Raw genomic sequence first — 17,265 nt, 5'->3', positions numbered from 1 at the left:
TTATTAAAACCAGTGTTTTAATGGAACAAAATCTAATTTTTACTATTGAGTGAAGTGGATTAAGAAAAAATATTAAATGTCTGTACCACGTCTAAGAGCAGCTGAACCGGTTAAGGGATGAATTGGATTCTGGGAGGGTGAGAGGGAGGAGCGAACGGGGGGGGGGGGGGTGAGATGTATAAGTTTGAGGGAAGGTAGGTCTCCGGATCGTAGCCATGCGATTCCCTTGTTCATGATTCTGCAAACTGAGGAGCGAGAAGGTAATTCCCCACTATATCTACCCCACTACGACATAAGAAGCAACTACAGAGTGTTTTACAAAGTTAGACCAGCCCTCTGCAGAACTCATTATTAATCACTGACTATGCTGTGCGAAAAAAAAAAAATCCACGGCGTATTTGCTTTCCACAAAGTGCATTAATACTCCAACGAATACAGATATAACTTAACAATAACACTAACGCAAGAAATGTATATGGACAGGCTCTGCGTAAATTTCTGCACACTGTACTCCACTGCTGGAAGAAAAACTGATTCTTGTTATTTTGTACAGCAGATGTAGAATTCTTCTTGTAAAGGCAACTTCCCACACCACGAGCGGTGATCGCTTTTCACAGACTATACCTCCCCAGCATTCCCTCTGCAGTTTTCGAATGCGAGAAGGCAGAATGACATCACTGAGACGTGTTTATATAGAGGAGCTATTTTCAGTTTATTAAATGAACACTTACTTGTGGTTGTTAAGTGAGCCCTTACGTAAAATTTGTTCCTATAAACAGAGGTTGAGAAGTGTATAATTTGTAAATGTGATGTTGTCAGCGATCATTTCAGTGTCGGTGAGAAAGCGAGTGGATTGGTAAATGCAGAACCATGCTGTTGTCTCTTGTTGACAGCATATTGTAAATATGTGTAACTCGGTCCTAGTCGCTTGATGGTTAAATAGTGAATGACCAGAAAATTACTGCTGTTCTCTCGCAATTATTTTGTTACTGATACTCAGTATAAATCTCTTCCATTCAGGAATTGTTGATACTTCTAGAGTGGGCTGCAGTGCGTTTTAACGAGTTGTACACACCGGTTGCCGTTAGATCATCGAAGTTAAGCGCCATCAGGCATGTTCAGCACTTCGATGGGCGACTGTGTGAGTATCCTGCGTGCTGTTGACAATTTTCCCTTTGCGTTTACGGCAGAAGCGATAGGAGAGGTGCTGGTGTCAAGCCCCTGGTCACCAGGTTTTGAGTCAGTGTCGTGGACTCAATTCCAAACCTCCCCACAGTACCTCGTGAAGAGATATACAAACTATTACAGGCATATACAATTAGCAAATAAACTTACACACCCAGCTCTCATACTTTGCGAAAGAAATGTGCCTGCAGGCGTGGGAGATAGGGAAAACCTTTCTAGTTAGGCTGCTGAACTTGTCCTTCAGGGTCTCTCAGCCATTCGTGCCAAACGAATTTCCTTCAGTGGAACCCGTTACCACACACCCACAGTATATCTTCCGAAGTGGGTGTGAATATGTGTGATGGAACAGGACTAATCCTCTTCAAGTCTAGAGCAGTAATCTGCTCTAATGCATTGCTTGACATATGTTGAAATATCTGAGGTTTCGTAACTCCTAGGTGACCTACGTCCGTCGCATAGGGTGACAGCTTAAGCCTCTGTGCCTCTTGAGATGCTGGAGGAGATGAGAATGGGGTAATGCATTTGATACCCCTCGTACTGTGGAAAGTAATCCAGCCAGTGATAGTGGAGACAATGAAATCACCATTGTCAAACACACATTGACAGCATGTAACACTTGGGACAGGCAGTTCAGTGTCGTAGACAGCTGGCAACTCCAGTTGTAAATCGTTTTTACATGATTTCTCACTTAAAAACTGCAAATAAGTATTCATTTAATACCGAGCGAGGTGCGCAGTGGTTAGACACTGGACTCGCATTCGGGAGGACGACGGTTCAATCCCGCGTCCGGCCACCCTGATTTAGGTTTTCCGTGATTTCCCTAAATCACTCTAGGCAAATGCCGGGATGGTTCCTCTGAAAGGGCGCGGCCGACTTCCTTCCCCATCCTTCCCTAATCCGATGAGACCGATGACCACGATGTCTGGTCTCCTTCCCCAAACCAACCAACCAACCTATTCATTTAATAAAGTGAAAATAACTCCTCTGTATAGGCACGAACTTATTGAAGTAATTTTGTCTGCTCACTTGAGAGAATTGTACGGGAAATGCTTAACATGTACAGTCTGTAACCTGAAAGCGTGCAGCGCACGTTGTGGTAAAGGTAGCCATTCCCGGAAGAGCGCTTCAGCTGTCGTACAGGATGATTAAAAATCTGTCAGTCAGAACAGTATCAGAGATTTATGTAGATTCATTACAGAGGCGTTTTTTGCGTCGGTAGTATTAGTAACTCATATCTGTACTCCTTGTAGTGTTAACTCAGTTTGGAAAATAAAGACACCCCGTTGACACTTCTGCACCCTGTGTCGTCAGTGATTAAGGTGCGCTGCGGAGGGTCGGTGTAACTTTGTAAAACACGATGTACTGTAGTTTCTTCTTGTTACGTGGTGGGGTAGACAGAGTGGGAAATCACCTGCCCCCTTTTCGGTTTGCGGACCTATGAGGGAGGGAACTGCATGACTGGATTCTGGCGACCCACGTTCCCTCGCACTTCTGTCTTCCACCTTGCTACACTCCCAGAACACATTCATCTCTCAATTCAATTCCAACGCACTTAGACGTGGGACATACATTTAGTGTTTGTTCTTAACCCACTTCATTTACCGATAAACGTTAATTTTACACCATTAAGATACTATTTTTTACAATTTGCGATTATTCCATCCCCTACAATGCGGAAACTATGACTCCTAGAGATAAAATGAATAGGACCTCCTTAACAGGAAATTTAATGTAGTTCAATTTTGTACCACGAAACATTTTCTCTAGAAGCCGTGGTTCGCAAGCTATTCAAGGAAAAAGTTAAGAAGCTGAACTTTAAACGGCACCCCACACCAGCGCTGATATCCCACAGGAGGGGATTTTTAGTTTACTGTTCATGATAGTCCATCCCAATAGTATTCAAAAATTTGCCACTACACGAATTTTTCCCGTAATTTTGCTTCGTTGACTGGACTGATAGTATAGTGCAAGAGTTCAAACTCGCCTCAATGTAAACCAGATTATTACAATCTTAGTGCAGAACATACATTAAATATTAAATAGTACTAAAAAGGTGGCTAAGACTGCGTATAAAAGGTAGCGTGGTTAAACACGGTATACATACACAGATACTTCCATGGAGCCTCAATCAGCGACGTCATTAACCCACGAGGATGACTACCAAAACTGTCCTTCGCCACACAAACAGCGTAGAAGAATATGAACCGAGGAAGAGAAAAAACTCACCTTACGAGCAGGAGCAACGAAGCCAGCAGGCTCCGTATTCTCTCGCCTTCGGTAGCAGACATTCCTGAGGCTGTGCATTTTCTGTGTCTCGTAAAACGACTGAATTGTTTAATCACGACACGCAAAAACTGTCTACCAAAATTGCCTCGGATCCATCAAGAAAACAAGAGACGAAAGAAGTTGGTTCTATATCACGCAGCTGACTGAAGACGACAGCCGCCTTCCCCACACCAAAAATAAAATAAAATGAAATAAAGTAAACGTAAAAATAAAAAACAGCATAGGTTGTATTACATCAAGTATGAAATTCAAAATTCATTTAACAGAAAATACATAGAATATAATTTTTAAATAATAAAGTAACCGGGGCTAAAGGTATAACGGTGCATACATCCAATCAGTTGATCTAGATCTATTAGGAACTAGACAAGAAAAAATACATTGAGATACCTTAAAACATTTATTCCACAGGTAGGTTTTATTTCACCGTGAAATTACCCGTATACGTACAATGCACAAGAAAGGAAGAGTTTTCTCCCAGAAAACCAGTCTATTAAACGTTTTACTTCACACTATTAAAGCAATTTACTAACGAATTTACTGCTATTAATTTCGTCGCATTATATAAATGCGTATAGGAAAATCAAAGAAACTTTTTAAGAAGAGAGAAGAAATGCCATGTACATAAAGAGCTCAGTTAGCAACCCACTGCTAAGGAATGAAGGAACAGCTGAAAGATGGACTGTATAAAGGCAAGAATTAGTATTATGTATGTAAGAACAGTATTATGGAATGAGGAGAGGAAGTGGATGATGTCAGATGGGGAACGCGATACATCTAGAAACGTTTGAAGGAACTCTGTAAGAGCATCTGGAATAGACGAAACTTCCACAGAATTATTAAGATCCTTGTGCGAAACAACCATGACAGAACGGTTTCACTTGGTATGCAGTGCATAACTTGAAACACAGGAACCAAATACCCTCAGACTTCAAGAAGACTGTAATTCTGGGACCAAAGAACCCAGGCGCCAAAAAACGTGTTACCGAGCCATCAGTATAATAAGTCACAATTGCAATACATTACACTAATTATCAAAAGACGAATGGTACTCATGGTAGAAGCTGACTTAGGAGCACGCCAGGTAAACCTACGATTTTTTCTACAAGAAACCCCTTGAGTGCGAGGTGGCAGAAGGTCAGTGATGTTCGACGCTCCATATATTGTCTACCATGCAACCACAATACTGACTGCTCATGGCAACAGGAGGCGGGGCTGGAGGTATCCACAAAATGAGGCTGCAGAGCGAAGCTGAACTGCTTAGTCGACAAGTAACTCTTAACAGTCGTACAGTGCTAGTGGTCTTGATACATAGCAGATCAATGACAACGATAAGGAAAGCAAACGTAGCATTATATCTACAACAACAGTGGCCGAAGTTGACGTTTTGTCAGAAAGGAGCATAAGGAATTTCGCAGAGTGAAGAAGAAGTGGCAGATATACCAGCCTTTCTGCAAGATGAGTCAGTGGAGTGCTGTCGTACGCCCTCGACTGTGCGGACAATGTATATGAGTAGTACAATGATGACGATACGTTCTTAACAAGCGAATGTGATATTGAAACAGGTGTCGAGCCATATCATTCGTCACCCTTGTCGGACAGGGAGCCACAAATCCCGTCTCCAGTGAACTGCAGTAAAGGACAATAATTGTCTAAGGAGCGGGTACTAAACATAATTACATACATGGAAGACCATCCGCAGTGTAGTATAGAAACAGTTATTAACAGATTTAGAATTAGTCCGGTGCAATATGACCGTGTAGTGCATAAGAGAACTGCGGATATTCAGGGGAAGTCAAGGTGCACTTGTTACAAAAAACTGATGTTTGCACGTTTCAAGTTTACAGGATGTGCATGATAGTTATGCACGCTATGCACCTCAAATTGCGCATGACATAGATTACAGCGATTTCAAGGGAAACAATGGATGGTTGCACAACTTCAAACAGTGCTACAGAATTGGAAGACGTAAGATAACGAAATTTCAAACAAAACGTGATCTTGACGATGCACACGAAACTGCGGAGTCGGTCCGAAAATTTGTAAATGAGATAAAGAAACTTATCCCATCGTTCAGTAAGGAATTTGTTTTAGGCTCTGATATATCGGAGTCGTAAGAGGAAATGCATATGAAAGGAACCCTGGAAATTAGAGGTACCAAGAGAGTTGCATCAAGATCAACTAACATCAATATCTTAACGCATTCGTATACAATTACGCCGATTGTTAATATGCATGGTAAATTGGCTGGCAAGTTATTTATTATTCTGTGAGAGATTGAAGGTGCTCTGCCCCTACGTTTGCGTAATCTTGCAAGGGCAGTAGTGAATATTTACGTCACAGCAAGCAAGAGTGCGAAAACTGACGTAAGAGAACTACAACGATGGTATGACCACTGCTTTTGGCCAATAGCTGGTCAAATTAACTTGCGTTTACTTGATTCCTCGTCTGCGTATGAAAATCATACTCCTATCCCTCCTGAAAAATGTGTGTTGCAATTCACATCATCTGGAACCACTGAACAAATTCAGCCTCTGTATGTTTGTTTTTTCTGTGCATGTAAAACATATTATCGCCCTACCTGCAGCTACGCCTTCGATAGTCGGTTAGTCGGTTTCACGATAAGCTCCACGGTAGACTGTTTCGCCTTTGGTAGCATGCCATCACATTGTAACAGTATTTATCGCCTCGTTACACCAATATGATTCTATATGCATTCTTTAGGAGTGGATATCTAGTTGAACGTCCTGCACAGTTTGTAACCCTCAAGCAGTTCGCCTTCGATCTTGATAGTGCGAACATTTGAGATCACTGTGGCAATCCATTTTTCATTCTGTGATCATGGTGCAAGTGAATGGTTTGTTTTGAGCATTTCTTGACTGCCGACGAAGTACATTTTGTGAAGTGTAATACACACATCCCATAGAAGGTTGATTTTTGCACTTCCCGGACACTCATATTCTGTCGCCCTCCTGATGCACATGGTAAGTTATCAGTAGCTAATATTTTTCCAGTCATAACTGTTAACACAACACTTTCAAAGGAGCCTTACTAAAGATTGAACGTGCGAAGGTTTTCCTTGTTAGAGAAAAGATTCAAGAACGCCGAAGTCACATTTAAACGGTGTCTGTTACTTTAAAAAAAAGCTTTAGACACTGTTGGTTGGGACATACCTTTCTGGAATACTCTTAGTTATAATTGTCAAAATAAAGGGATCAACAATATATATACAGCTTCTATAGACCAGACTACAATCATAAGCGTCGAAGGACATGAAAGAAGGGCGTGAGATACGGCTGTAGCCTATCCATCACGTTATTCAGTAAGCGCTCTGAACAAGCAGTAAAGAAATCTGAGGACATATTTGGAAAGGGAAGACAACTATCCGACTAAGTAAGATATGGAGTACATTATAGCTGTAATAGGGCACCTTTACACTTAATGTACACTTTATGTACACTATTCAAAGATCAGATGATGGTAACTATTTTCACCGAAAGCGGTCATCGTAAATAGAGGTTTTTCAAAAGTGATCTTTGCTGAAAAGATGACTTCCTTCAAGTTAAAGGTAAGAGCACTGTTACTCTGTCAGAGACAGAAAACGACTTGGATGATCTGTCGAACAGGGTGTATAATGTCTTGAAAGGAGTTTGTAAGACGAATATCAACAAAAATAGCATAAAAGAAACGAAGTGTAGTGAGTTATATCAGACAACAAAACAACGTAAGCTTTTAAAATGTCGTGCTACGGAAGAGTGCTGAAGATTAGATAGATAGCTAGAATATCCAGTGAAGAGGCATTGAACTCAATTGGGGACGACAGATTTTTGTGGAATAACTTGACTAAAAGAAGGAATAGGGTGGTTGAAATTATCATGAGGCGTCAAGAAATAATTAAAGTTTCTAATTGAGGGAAGTGTAGAATGAGAAGTAGGCTCTACTATAGCAGGCATGTTGAAATGGGTGGAAATGGTAGTAGTTAAAAAGAGGTAAAGGGACCTGGACATTTGCGGAATGCAACACAGGGAAGTTTCCAACTTGTGTGGAGAGCTGCTTAAAGCCAGAGAAGACCAGAAGACAACAACACCAAAAATCTGACGCTTAAAAGGTACCAAATACCTGTTTCATGTATTTAAGATTGAGCTGTATGCAGAAAGATGTTCTCGTATAGTTATAAAAATGTTCTTATGGTGTTATAAAACTCACGAACAAATACAAGTGTGCGCATTATAAACTTAACAACACTGAATGTTCACATGGTGTGGAAAGATAACAGATCATTTTTAAGTACTGTGATTTTGGTACTAAAAATATCGCTGTATTATAAGTAACTCTTCTTTAATAAATGTATTTCCACTAACTGTCCTTGCGAAGCTAGTATTAAAACCAATGGAACGGTTAGCAGCAACAGATGTAAGTAATAACACCAATGGGACTTGTACCTCGTAACACAATAGTTTAGTTCGCCATTCCCCCATTCTACTTTAATTTTGGAATTCTTTCCCTGGATCATACGAAGCATCTGTTGGAACATTCACGTCGCCAGCACCAAGAATTATAATATATATTCGTAAACTTGTGCCAGTACCATATTTATAACGCTCTCTCCTGTGACGGAACTGTGAGCGCGAATAAAGAATTTGATTATTAGTAAATGAGTTAACTACTGTTTCATCTGCGATGTAACTTGTTTTTATTCGTCTTGAATCTAACGAAGTGACCTAACTTTCTGAGCTCTAACTGGAATGCGCTGTATTCATAAGAGGAATATTAGATATAACCCACGGTACAGATGTTCCTTTAGGGAATTTTTTGACCAGTATTCATACAGCATTTTCATCCACTTTCCAAGAAACAGACTTAACTCACATGTAAATCTGTTCACCATTATAGAATTATTTCAAAACAGAGCAAAAAGCATGTCACAGTTACTGTATTTTGGCATCAGAGTTCGAGCATTGCAGTAATGACTCACTGAAAGTCACCATGGGCATCTGAACATGTTCAAAATTGTTATCGTTGATTTCTGACGTGGCGAAACGATCTAAAATTTTAAAATATGTGAAAGAGACTGCCCGAGTACTTGGCTAACACGTTCATTGACCCAGACAGCTTATTGCGTTTATGGAGTTATTCAGTGTCATGTTTTCCAGAAACCGACATTTATTCACGCTGTTAAAGTGAATTTTATTTCACACTTGCAGAAATGAGTTTCAGCGTACTGCTGCAGCAAGCTCTCTCCAGAATTCCACAACTGCCCTTCGCCTTGGTTGTGGATAAATGGCGCTGGGATGTTTTCCGAGGTGTCATTTCTCCCGAAACTTATAACCACGACTGGTGGCACCTCAGGAAGAAATACCTAGGCATTACTCCACCTGTCCCAAGATCAGAGGCTGATTTTGACCCTGGTGCGAAGTATCACATTGCAAATAACGTACCTTACATCAGGTTAGTATATTTCTTCGATATATACTAGTATCACCAATGCTCAATAACATGCAGTTGTCCTGAATTTCACTTTTTTAATTTAATATTGTTCCAGCATTTTCTTTTAAGGCGTCAGAGTAATAATGTGCTGCTCGCAGCAGTTACTGAATATTACTAGTATACCAATGTGACTCTTTAGCGTCCCTTATTGCATTACCTGGCATATATTAGTTTACAGGTCCAATGTCTTCACGATCGCGAAACTCGGTTTTGTTCTAGACAACGAAACTAGTCCCGAGTATTTATGGACTGCTAGTGTATACCCACAGCTGACAGTGAATATTATCTTACGGCATCAAGTCGCGTGTCAGTGAAAAACAGGAAAAGACACAGGCTACATGTCAGTTATTATCAAAAGCTTATAATGCATATACGTATTCAGATGATTTTTTTTTTCGCGTACCTAGATTGCGAGGATACTACATAGTATTGTACACGTGAGGTCACTACTCAGGCGCCTACTGTTTGTCCAGCGTAAGGTTTGTAGATATTGACAGTTGCTCATCGTTAGTATCTGCGTGGAAACGTCGTTCACATTCGACGATACATCGCTGTATGCTTCACCAGTTAGTGCATCATGTTCATGTGCCGTGCTGAGTTCCTGGCTCCTTCCGTGGAGTGGATGTGCCACGAAGTATGCGCTGTCTAACAAATACACTGTGACAGCGAGAGTTGTCCGTAGAGTGAACACTGCTTCGAATTCACGTAGGGCAAATAAAAGATTAAAGTTCCAAACTTGTTCGGCCAGAAAACTACAAATAATTGCCCTTTGTCTGGCTACCGAGAGCAATGATTATAGATTTGATACACCCCAAGCTGCGCCTCCGATGCTGAGACGGTATGCCTCGCAGCCACCCGAAGGACTTGACTTCCATCTCACGCACGTTGCTGTTCTGCAAAACCTCCGCTTCACCTCGTCGGGAAAATCGAGGAACACCGGGGAGGATGTTTGGCACTTCAATATTGCAAATTCCAGTAGCGCTTCAAGTGAAGCCAAAGGTTAATTTGGCTTTACATTTGTGCCGCGCAAGTCGTGTGTGGTGGGCGGTACACTGTGTAATCGTATTATTTTTATTTTTCCCAACCCTTTCGATTCGCGGATGGTAAGTGTGAAGAAAGACTGACCGTAGCCTCTAGTCTTAGGACCTCGGTCATTACGCGGTATGTGTACTGGGTGAAGACGTATGTTCCTTGTATCATTTTGTAAATTGGGCTCTAGAAATTGTCTTTCTTGTAACATATCCATATAATTTTTGTTGAGCATTTCAGTGCCACTCTCAATTTTCTTGAACAAACCCATAACGGGAGATTAACTTCTCTAAGAATTTTTTCTGTGTCTACCATTAATGAAACTCGGCAAGGACCCAACACTGACAAATAGCACTCAAGAATTGGCTGAACTTTGGTCTTAGAAAAGGCGATTATCGTGCACGATCTATTCTACCTTAGGATTCTTCCAATAAACAATCTGATACTTACCTGGTTTTATTTGTTGGCTTAATGGTAGTCTGAGTATGATGATTGTCTCCGGATTTTCCTGTACGGTGAAATTCAAAACTTTCCAAGATCGTAAGAATTCGATGAATCACTAATTACGAAATGATAAATGTTCAAACTTTTAGCTTCTGTATTCTCAAATGTTTCAAACAACTATTCGATAAAATAACTACAATTTATTCCTATGAGCTTCAAATTCCAATCAAACATGAACTGTCTTCTCTTTACAAACTACTTGACACTATAGCTCTTCCAACTGCTCTTCCCACCAAGCGAGAAAGAAGAGTCATTAGATTAGTAGGCGAAGAATATAATTATTTACATAGCTGGTGGAGATTTTATTTAAATTAACTTATGTGTATTCTTTACGTTAGAGATTAATATAATTTATTGGAAATATTGTACATAACTTTATAAAATACACAGTTATATTTCTATTCATATCAAATTTAGCGGTAATACACAAAATGTTACATTTTCATACCAATGCTTTTTTTGTATGAAGAAATCATCTTAGAAATTAAATTAATGATACACACCGGTATCATTGAGTTAATAATGGTCATTTGGGTTCATTACATAACACAGTCAGACAACATTTAAATTCAGCTGCCACAGCAGCTCCAACCTAAGAGTCTCTCTCCATTTCGCCAAAAGTTTCTAAGAAGCCCATATCTCTGTACATAGCTGCGCCGCGTGTGAACAGCCTCGAAGGGATAGAGACGCTATCTACTAATTAATTTATATGTAGGGCTATTCAGCTGAGCCTTTCAACTCAAATATTTCTAGAACCGCTCAAGACGCTGTAATTCCTTTTTCAACTAAGTAAATTAGAAGATAGTCCTTTCTAAACGATGTTTAATCTACTGTCATAGCTGTATTAATTACTTAGGTACCAGTGACAAATCTGATTTTTCAACTGGGACAGTTGAACTAGTAAGTTTGCGGAAGTTACATGGAATTCTCTGGGTCAGTTATGATGCGACGTCCGGACAGGTGCTTTCTTCAACGAAATTTCTTTTCCGATGAAGCAACCTATACATACCGTGGCATGCCTAATGTAAAAAAGACGCATTATTGGGCCGCTGAGAATACCCACTATCTGAGGCAGGTTGAACGTCAGAGACAGTATAGTGCGAACGCTTGGAGTTGGTTGTTTCAAAGTGCGTAACTGATCTTTACTTCACTAAAGAAACTGTAACGGTTAACAGACGTGCATTATCTGTTACTGAAAGAGTAACGACTCGTCTAGAAAGGTAACCACTTGAAATAGACAGATGTATGTGGTACAAGCATGATGGGTTCCCGATTCACTTGTCGGTTGTGAGAAGGTAAGTGCTCATCCAGATCTTTCTGGTCCCTGAATAGGACATAAAAGCGGTATCTGTTGCTCTGCACGTTTTACCTTGTTTAACGCCCCTCCTCTGTGGTAACGTAAAAGATGAAGTCCATGCACAAGCCCCGATCACCGACGAGGATTTATTTTATAACGATTGATGTAATATTATAATGTAACAGCTCACCTCGAAATGAAATTAGTATAAATGGGCTTCTTCATGAAAAGTTATAATTTAACCATCTTTACACCTTAGTTCCTTGTTTTACAATCTATTCAATTAGATATTCACATTTTCTCAATGCTCTGGAAGGAACAGGAGAAGAACGGTTATCGTAGTTATCTGGTGAATTATCATTACATTGTACGTCCTTTGCCTTCCAGTGCAACCACACGTAGCCAATTACTATTAGTATCAGTTTTAAACTGAATTTTTTCAATTACTTCGAATTTGTAATTAGACTCTTAGCTGCGTCAAGCTCGATCACCCCGTTATGTGACCTCGAAAGTTCTGTATGGTAATAACATATTCTGAGTAAGAGAGTTATTTTCTTCATGTTAAAAACACATAGGGTCTATATCATAAATTCTAAACATTCTAATATCTCAGAAACTACTTATTCTGGTTTCGGAGAGTGAAACTCGGTTAAACTCGTCTGCTTGAGATCTGCATTCCTATTTGCAGAAAATTCTTTAGTTCCGTTAGAAACAGCCAAGTTGATATCGTCATCTCTGTAATAAAAACAGAGGTAACTATCACAGGCCAACCCAAAAATATCCAGAAGGAATGAATATATCGATGTACGAAAGCAATTCTTAACGATTATAACCACCGACATATCTCATCGACTTTTTTTTCGTAACTGCCACTATGCAGTTTATTTCTTTTTTCATTCTAAAGAGCCTTGGAAGAGAATTTCAACGATAAGCAGTGACTTAATTCAGATAGAGGTCGTGTATTTACTAACTCACTCGAAACCAGGGCTCTGCAGTTGTAACGACTGAACAATTTACTCGTGAAGTTACTAAGGATTTTCACTTACAGTACAAAAAGTGGATATAGTTTTCGTTTATGGCGAATATCACTTAACTATTAAAGCAGTGTTTCGGTGTATGGTAAAATGTATCCTAATCGTTGCAAGCTGCCCCTGATCTGAATTTGCAAACACAGTAAAAAAATCAAGAGACTGGAAGTGCGAATAATAAAAATCCGCCAACGAATACGAATGAAAACTGATGACGGAAATACATGTAATTTTTTAGCAGCGGGAAAACACAATCCACATATCACTACAAGGCATCTTGAATGTTTAAGTGAAGGTCAGGCAAAGGAGTGTTCTGCGAATACGACATTCCATCCTTATCACTTTCCGCCCTACCAACAGCTTCATGCCAGTGACGTGCAAAATAGGTTAGAATTCTCCGAAGAGGGTCTGTGAAAACTGTTAAGTTATGAGCAGTTTCTGTGCAAGAGTCCGCTTACGGATGAAGCATCGTTTGCAAACAATATTTGCAGAATGCGCTACTGATTAAGTAAACAATCCACGCTAGCTGATAGAAGTGTATAGTCAACGATCTTGGCTTATCATCTTGTGGTGTGGGCTTTTCAAGAATCACATCGTTGATCCCTGTTATATTTATGGAACTCTAAAGAGCTGGCGCAGTTTTTAAAAGACATCCCAATGGTCATGAAGCACGTTTTATAGTACCAACGTGACGAATGTTCTGCACATTCTCAGACTTAATAGAATATACAAAGATCGTTTGATCGGTCGTTAGGGAAGCCACAATAGTCTGCACGCTCACGAGACTTGAAACCTCTGGACTTTTACCTGTGGAGGAAATTAGAACGAGAGGTCTACAAGGAAACACCGATGACTCCCGAACACATGAAGTGCCCTGTAGCAAGGGTTTTTGTAACAAAATGTCCAGATGAAATTATACGTGTTATATTGTGTGTCTGGAATCGTTTCATTACATGTATTAGTTTTCAAGGTCAAGATTTGTGACATTTATAAAAATAAAAACGCGCACTGTCCCTGAGTTACGCGTTTACATACATTTGGTACAGTAGGGCAGATATTTGTGGAATCTCTTAGTCGGATGTCAGAACAGTACTTATATGAATGAGTGGTGTCTGTTCTTTCAGACATGTCCGAAAGAACAGACACCACGCATTCATTTAATTGATACACCTAGCTTGGCAATGGATTCACCTTCTTCAGTGCGGATGCACAAATACGTCCAATCTCTTGTGGGAATCTCTGAGTAGCGAACATGGAGTTAATGAACAGGGATTGCGGATAAGTGGCGCTCGTGGGGCGTGTCGAGATAGTCCACACTGTGGCGATAACGCTGTGAGCCGATGGCGCAGTGATTATCGAACTTGGACAGTAAGCAGTAGATCCGTGGTTCGAATCTCGCTCCAGTACACATTTGCACTCGTCACCCTTGATTCCGTGTAATGTCCAGCTGCAGCTGACGGTAACCTAAAATCCACGCCAAACAGCGCACAAACATTTTTTGCAACACAAAAGAGTCACAGCTAGTCTATTGTTTGCCGGAGAACAAACTATCGATACTGCTCTCAACTGTAAGACACCTCAAAAACTTCACTGAGTTATTGAAAACAAATGGTGGAGAATATTTCCGCAAATAAGTTATTTACAAGACAACAGTCGACTTCTCCATTCTAGTGGCTTCCACATGTTCCCAAAACTGCAGACGACAGTCAGAGTCGTTATAATGCTAACGTGCTGAGGGATAATCGCAACTTTCCTGCACGTGGCAACAGATACTGGAAATGTAGTAATCTAACTCAAATTAAGTACATCAAGTTGATTCGACAATATAGCACTTCATAAATAATTTCTGTGTAATGAACCTTGATTTTGCTGATTACCCTCGTAAAACATGTGAATGGATGTGAGTGGAATGGAAATTCTAGACTCATATGTTAATTCGTATAAAACTTTAATGAATGACACGTTGTCATGTTTCCAGATACTTTCTAAGTGGTATATTGCAAGTGCAGCTGTTTAAAGGGATGTGTCAGCACGCTATATATGGGGCGGTTACTGACAAACCGTTACCATTTCCTCTTCATCAGTGTGACATATATGGATCAAAGCGCAGTGGAGCAGCATTATGGTAAGACGAAGTTCTTCCTGATGCTGTAAACTGTGAAATCATTCTTTTCGTAATTTGATTATTCAAGTGATAAAAATTACAGAATATTTACATTTATTGAATAAACTCATTTTAAGGTACCTGTTCAGCCTCATTTCACTATAATTTCGTTAGTTCAATCAGTTTTAGGTTGTAAATTCACCTTTAATAACTATGTCTTTAAAACAAAAGCTAGAAGCAAGTTTGTGTCACAGCTGATTGCATCGTAAAGAATTGTCATACAGAAGTACTTCATTTCATTTGAAAATATTGTTGATGCTTTTAGTGACAAAAATTTTTGCACACTCCAACAGGCGCATGCTCAAACTCGGCAGAAGTCGCCCATGGCCAGAAGCTTTGAAAATACTTACTGGATCAAAACACTATGATGTTCAGCCACTTCTGGAGTATTATGCACCATTAACAGCTTGGTTGAAACAGCAAATCGAGAAATATAATATCACAGTAGGGTGGGAACATGAAGAACCTGCCGCTACTTAATACTGCTAAATACTATGTGTGGTAGTTATGGTAAGATATAGTTGTAGTCAACTGAAAACGAGACAGGTGGAAGAACAGTAAGTACAGATTTTATTATTCAAAAAGTAATCACCACAACTGTTAATCCATTAATCCCACTGTGACATAAGATGGTAAATTCCTTCATAGAAAAATTTTTGCGGTTGCCTATGGAACCAAGATTGTACACAGGCATGCGCCTTTTCGTTCGAAGCAATTCGACGACCACAAATGTTTATTTTACTGACTCCAAAAACTTGTAAAAACACATGTATGATGGCTGTGTGATGGCTTCGCAGCGAAACTTCTTTAGAGTAGTGGAAACAACCTGCCAAAACAGTGGCCGCCCATATGTTACCAAGGTTATTGCTAGGACGCTGCAGAGTTTACGCTGAGAAACCACCACAAATCCTCTATACAATCCAGATTTCTACCCATGCCATTTCCACGTTTTCGGTGCCCTGAAGGAGGAAATTCGTGTCCGTCGACTTACGTCAGGTGAAGAGCTGCACTTAGGCAACGGCAATTATATTTCCATGAAGGCACTGGGCGTTTTGTCTCGCAGTGGGCTCGATATGTTAACAGTTATGGCGATACCTTTTGGAATAAGAAATAGTTTACTATACTTACGTTTTCCACCCGTTTCGTTTGTATTTGACTGCACTTTATATATAAAGAGAAGATAAATGTTGAATCTAAGTGTGAATTTTAAGCTCAAAATGATGCTTTTAATGTGTAACTAAACGGATTACATCATACGCTTCAGATGCCAAATAATTACATTTCGTCAACTAATCATTCATATTCATGTTATTTTAACCATAATCAATCCAGCATTTTCGATGTTTATCTTGTAGTTACCAAAAATTAAATTCAAGTAATGCTAAATGTCACACTCATGTATTTGAAATAGTGTGTAATTCAGTAAATATAATCTTAGCAACACTTCTCCTCATCACGATCATTTTATGTAACTGTGTGTGCAGTAAGTAAATAGATATTATAGGAAAATAGGAACACTTAGAAACCCTCACTTTACAACATAATCAGTGTATTCTGATTTTAAATTTTCTGTGATGAGGAAAGTTACAATTGTAATAAGATTGCTTTCTGATACGTCAGAAAAACCTTAAACTGACATCATTAACCTCAATGTTGCTATAGAGTAGTTAGGAAAGACGTACATTCAATACAGAAAAACTAAGCTTTTTTCTAAACAGTAAGCGTGCTTACACAAAGTGAACAGCGCTTACAATTCTTTGCCGTTAGTATTAGTATGTAAAAATAGTAAAATGACTTAGAGGATTAAGGCAAATCTGTTTACATTTAATCATGTCTCTGGCAAAATAGTGGATATGATATTCAATGTTTTAATCAGTATACAAGAAATATAACATTATCCATCTAATTCATACACAATAAATGTGGTATATGAAATGAATTATGAGTTTTAATGCAGACACTCCAAATGGTCATCTACACAAGTTTATATGATCTCTGAAATAAATTACATGTAGCTACAGAAAGCAGAATGTATCTTGGTATATGAAATGTATGTCCTTGATCTACAAACTCCACAAGTAACTTTACATACCATTAGGGAGAATATTATGTACCATTACTGGACATTTCCTCTTCCACTCGTAAATGGAACTAAGGAAAAATAATTGTGTGATTTCCAAGTCCGAATTTTCCTTAATTTGACCTTACGTCCAAGCACGATATGGACTTTGAAGACGGTGGAATCGTGTAGCATCCTGTCAAAAATTATGGTTCTCCATATTTCC

The 17,265-nt window shown here is 39.5% G+C and overlaps 1 protein-coding gene across 1 annotated transcript in view; it reads left to right on the top strand.

Moving 5' to 3' along the window:
* LOC126184200 (angiotensin-converting enzyme-like) overlaps positions 1-16,824 on the top strand; it is a 143,001-nt gene extending 126,177 nt beyond the window's left edge. Inside the window, exons 7-9 of the mRNA XM_049926568.1 lie at positions 8,676-8,919; positions 14,795-14,941; positions 15,274-16,824. Coding sequence (XP_049782525.1) covers positions 8,676-8,919; positions 14,795-14,941; positions 15,274-15,460 — 578 coding nt within the window. The 3' untranslated portion in view covers positions 15,461-16,824. The remainder of the gene's footprint in view (positions 1-8,675; positions 8,920-14,794; positions 14,942-15,273) is intronic.
* Positions 16,825-17,265: the final 441 nt, after the last annotated feature.

This window comes from Schistocerca cancellata, chromosome 4 (genome assembly GCF_023864275.1).
Source record: "Schistocerca cancellata isolate TAMUIC-IGC-003103 chromosome 4, iqSchCanc2.1, whole genome shotgun sequence".
In the NCBI taxonomy this organism is placed as follows: domain Eukaryota; kingdom Metazoa; phylum Arthropoda; class Insecta; order Orthoptera; family Acrididae; genus Schistocerca; species Schistocerca cancellata.
This window is presented reverse-complemented; position numbering and strand designations above follow the sequence as displayed.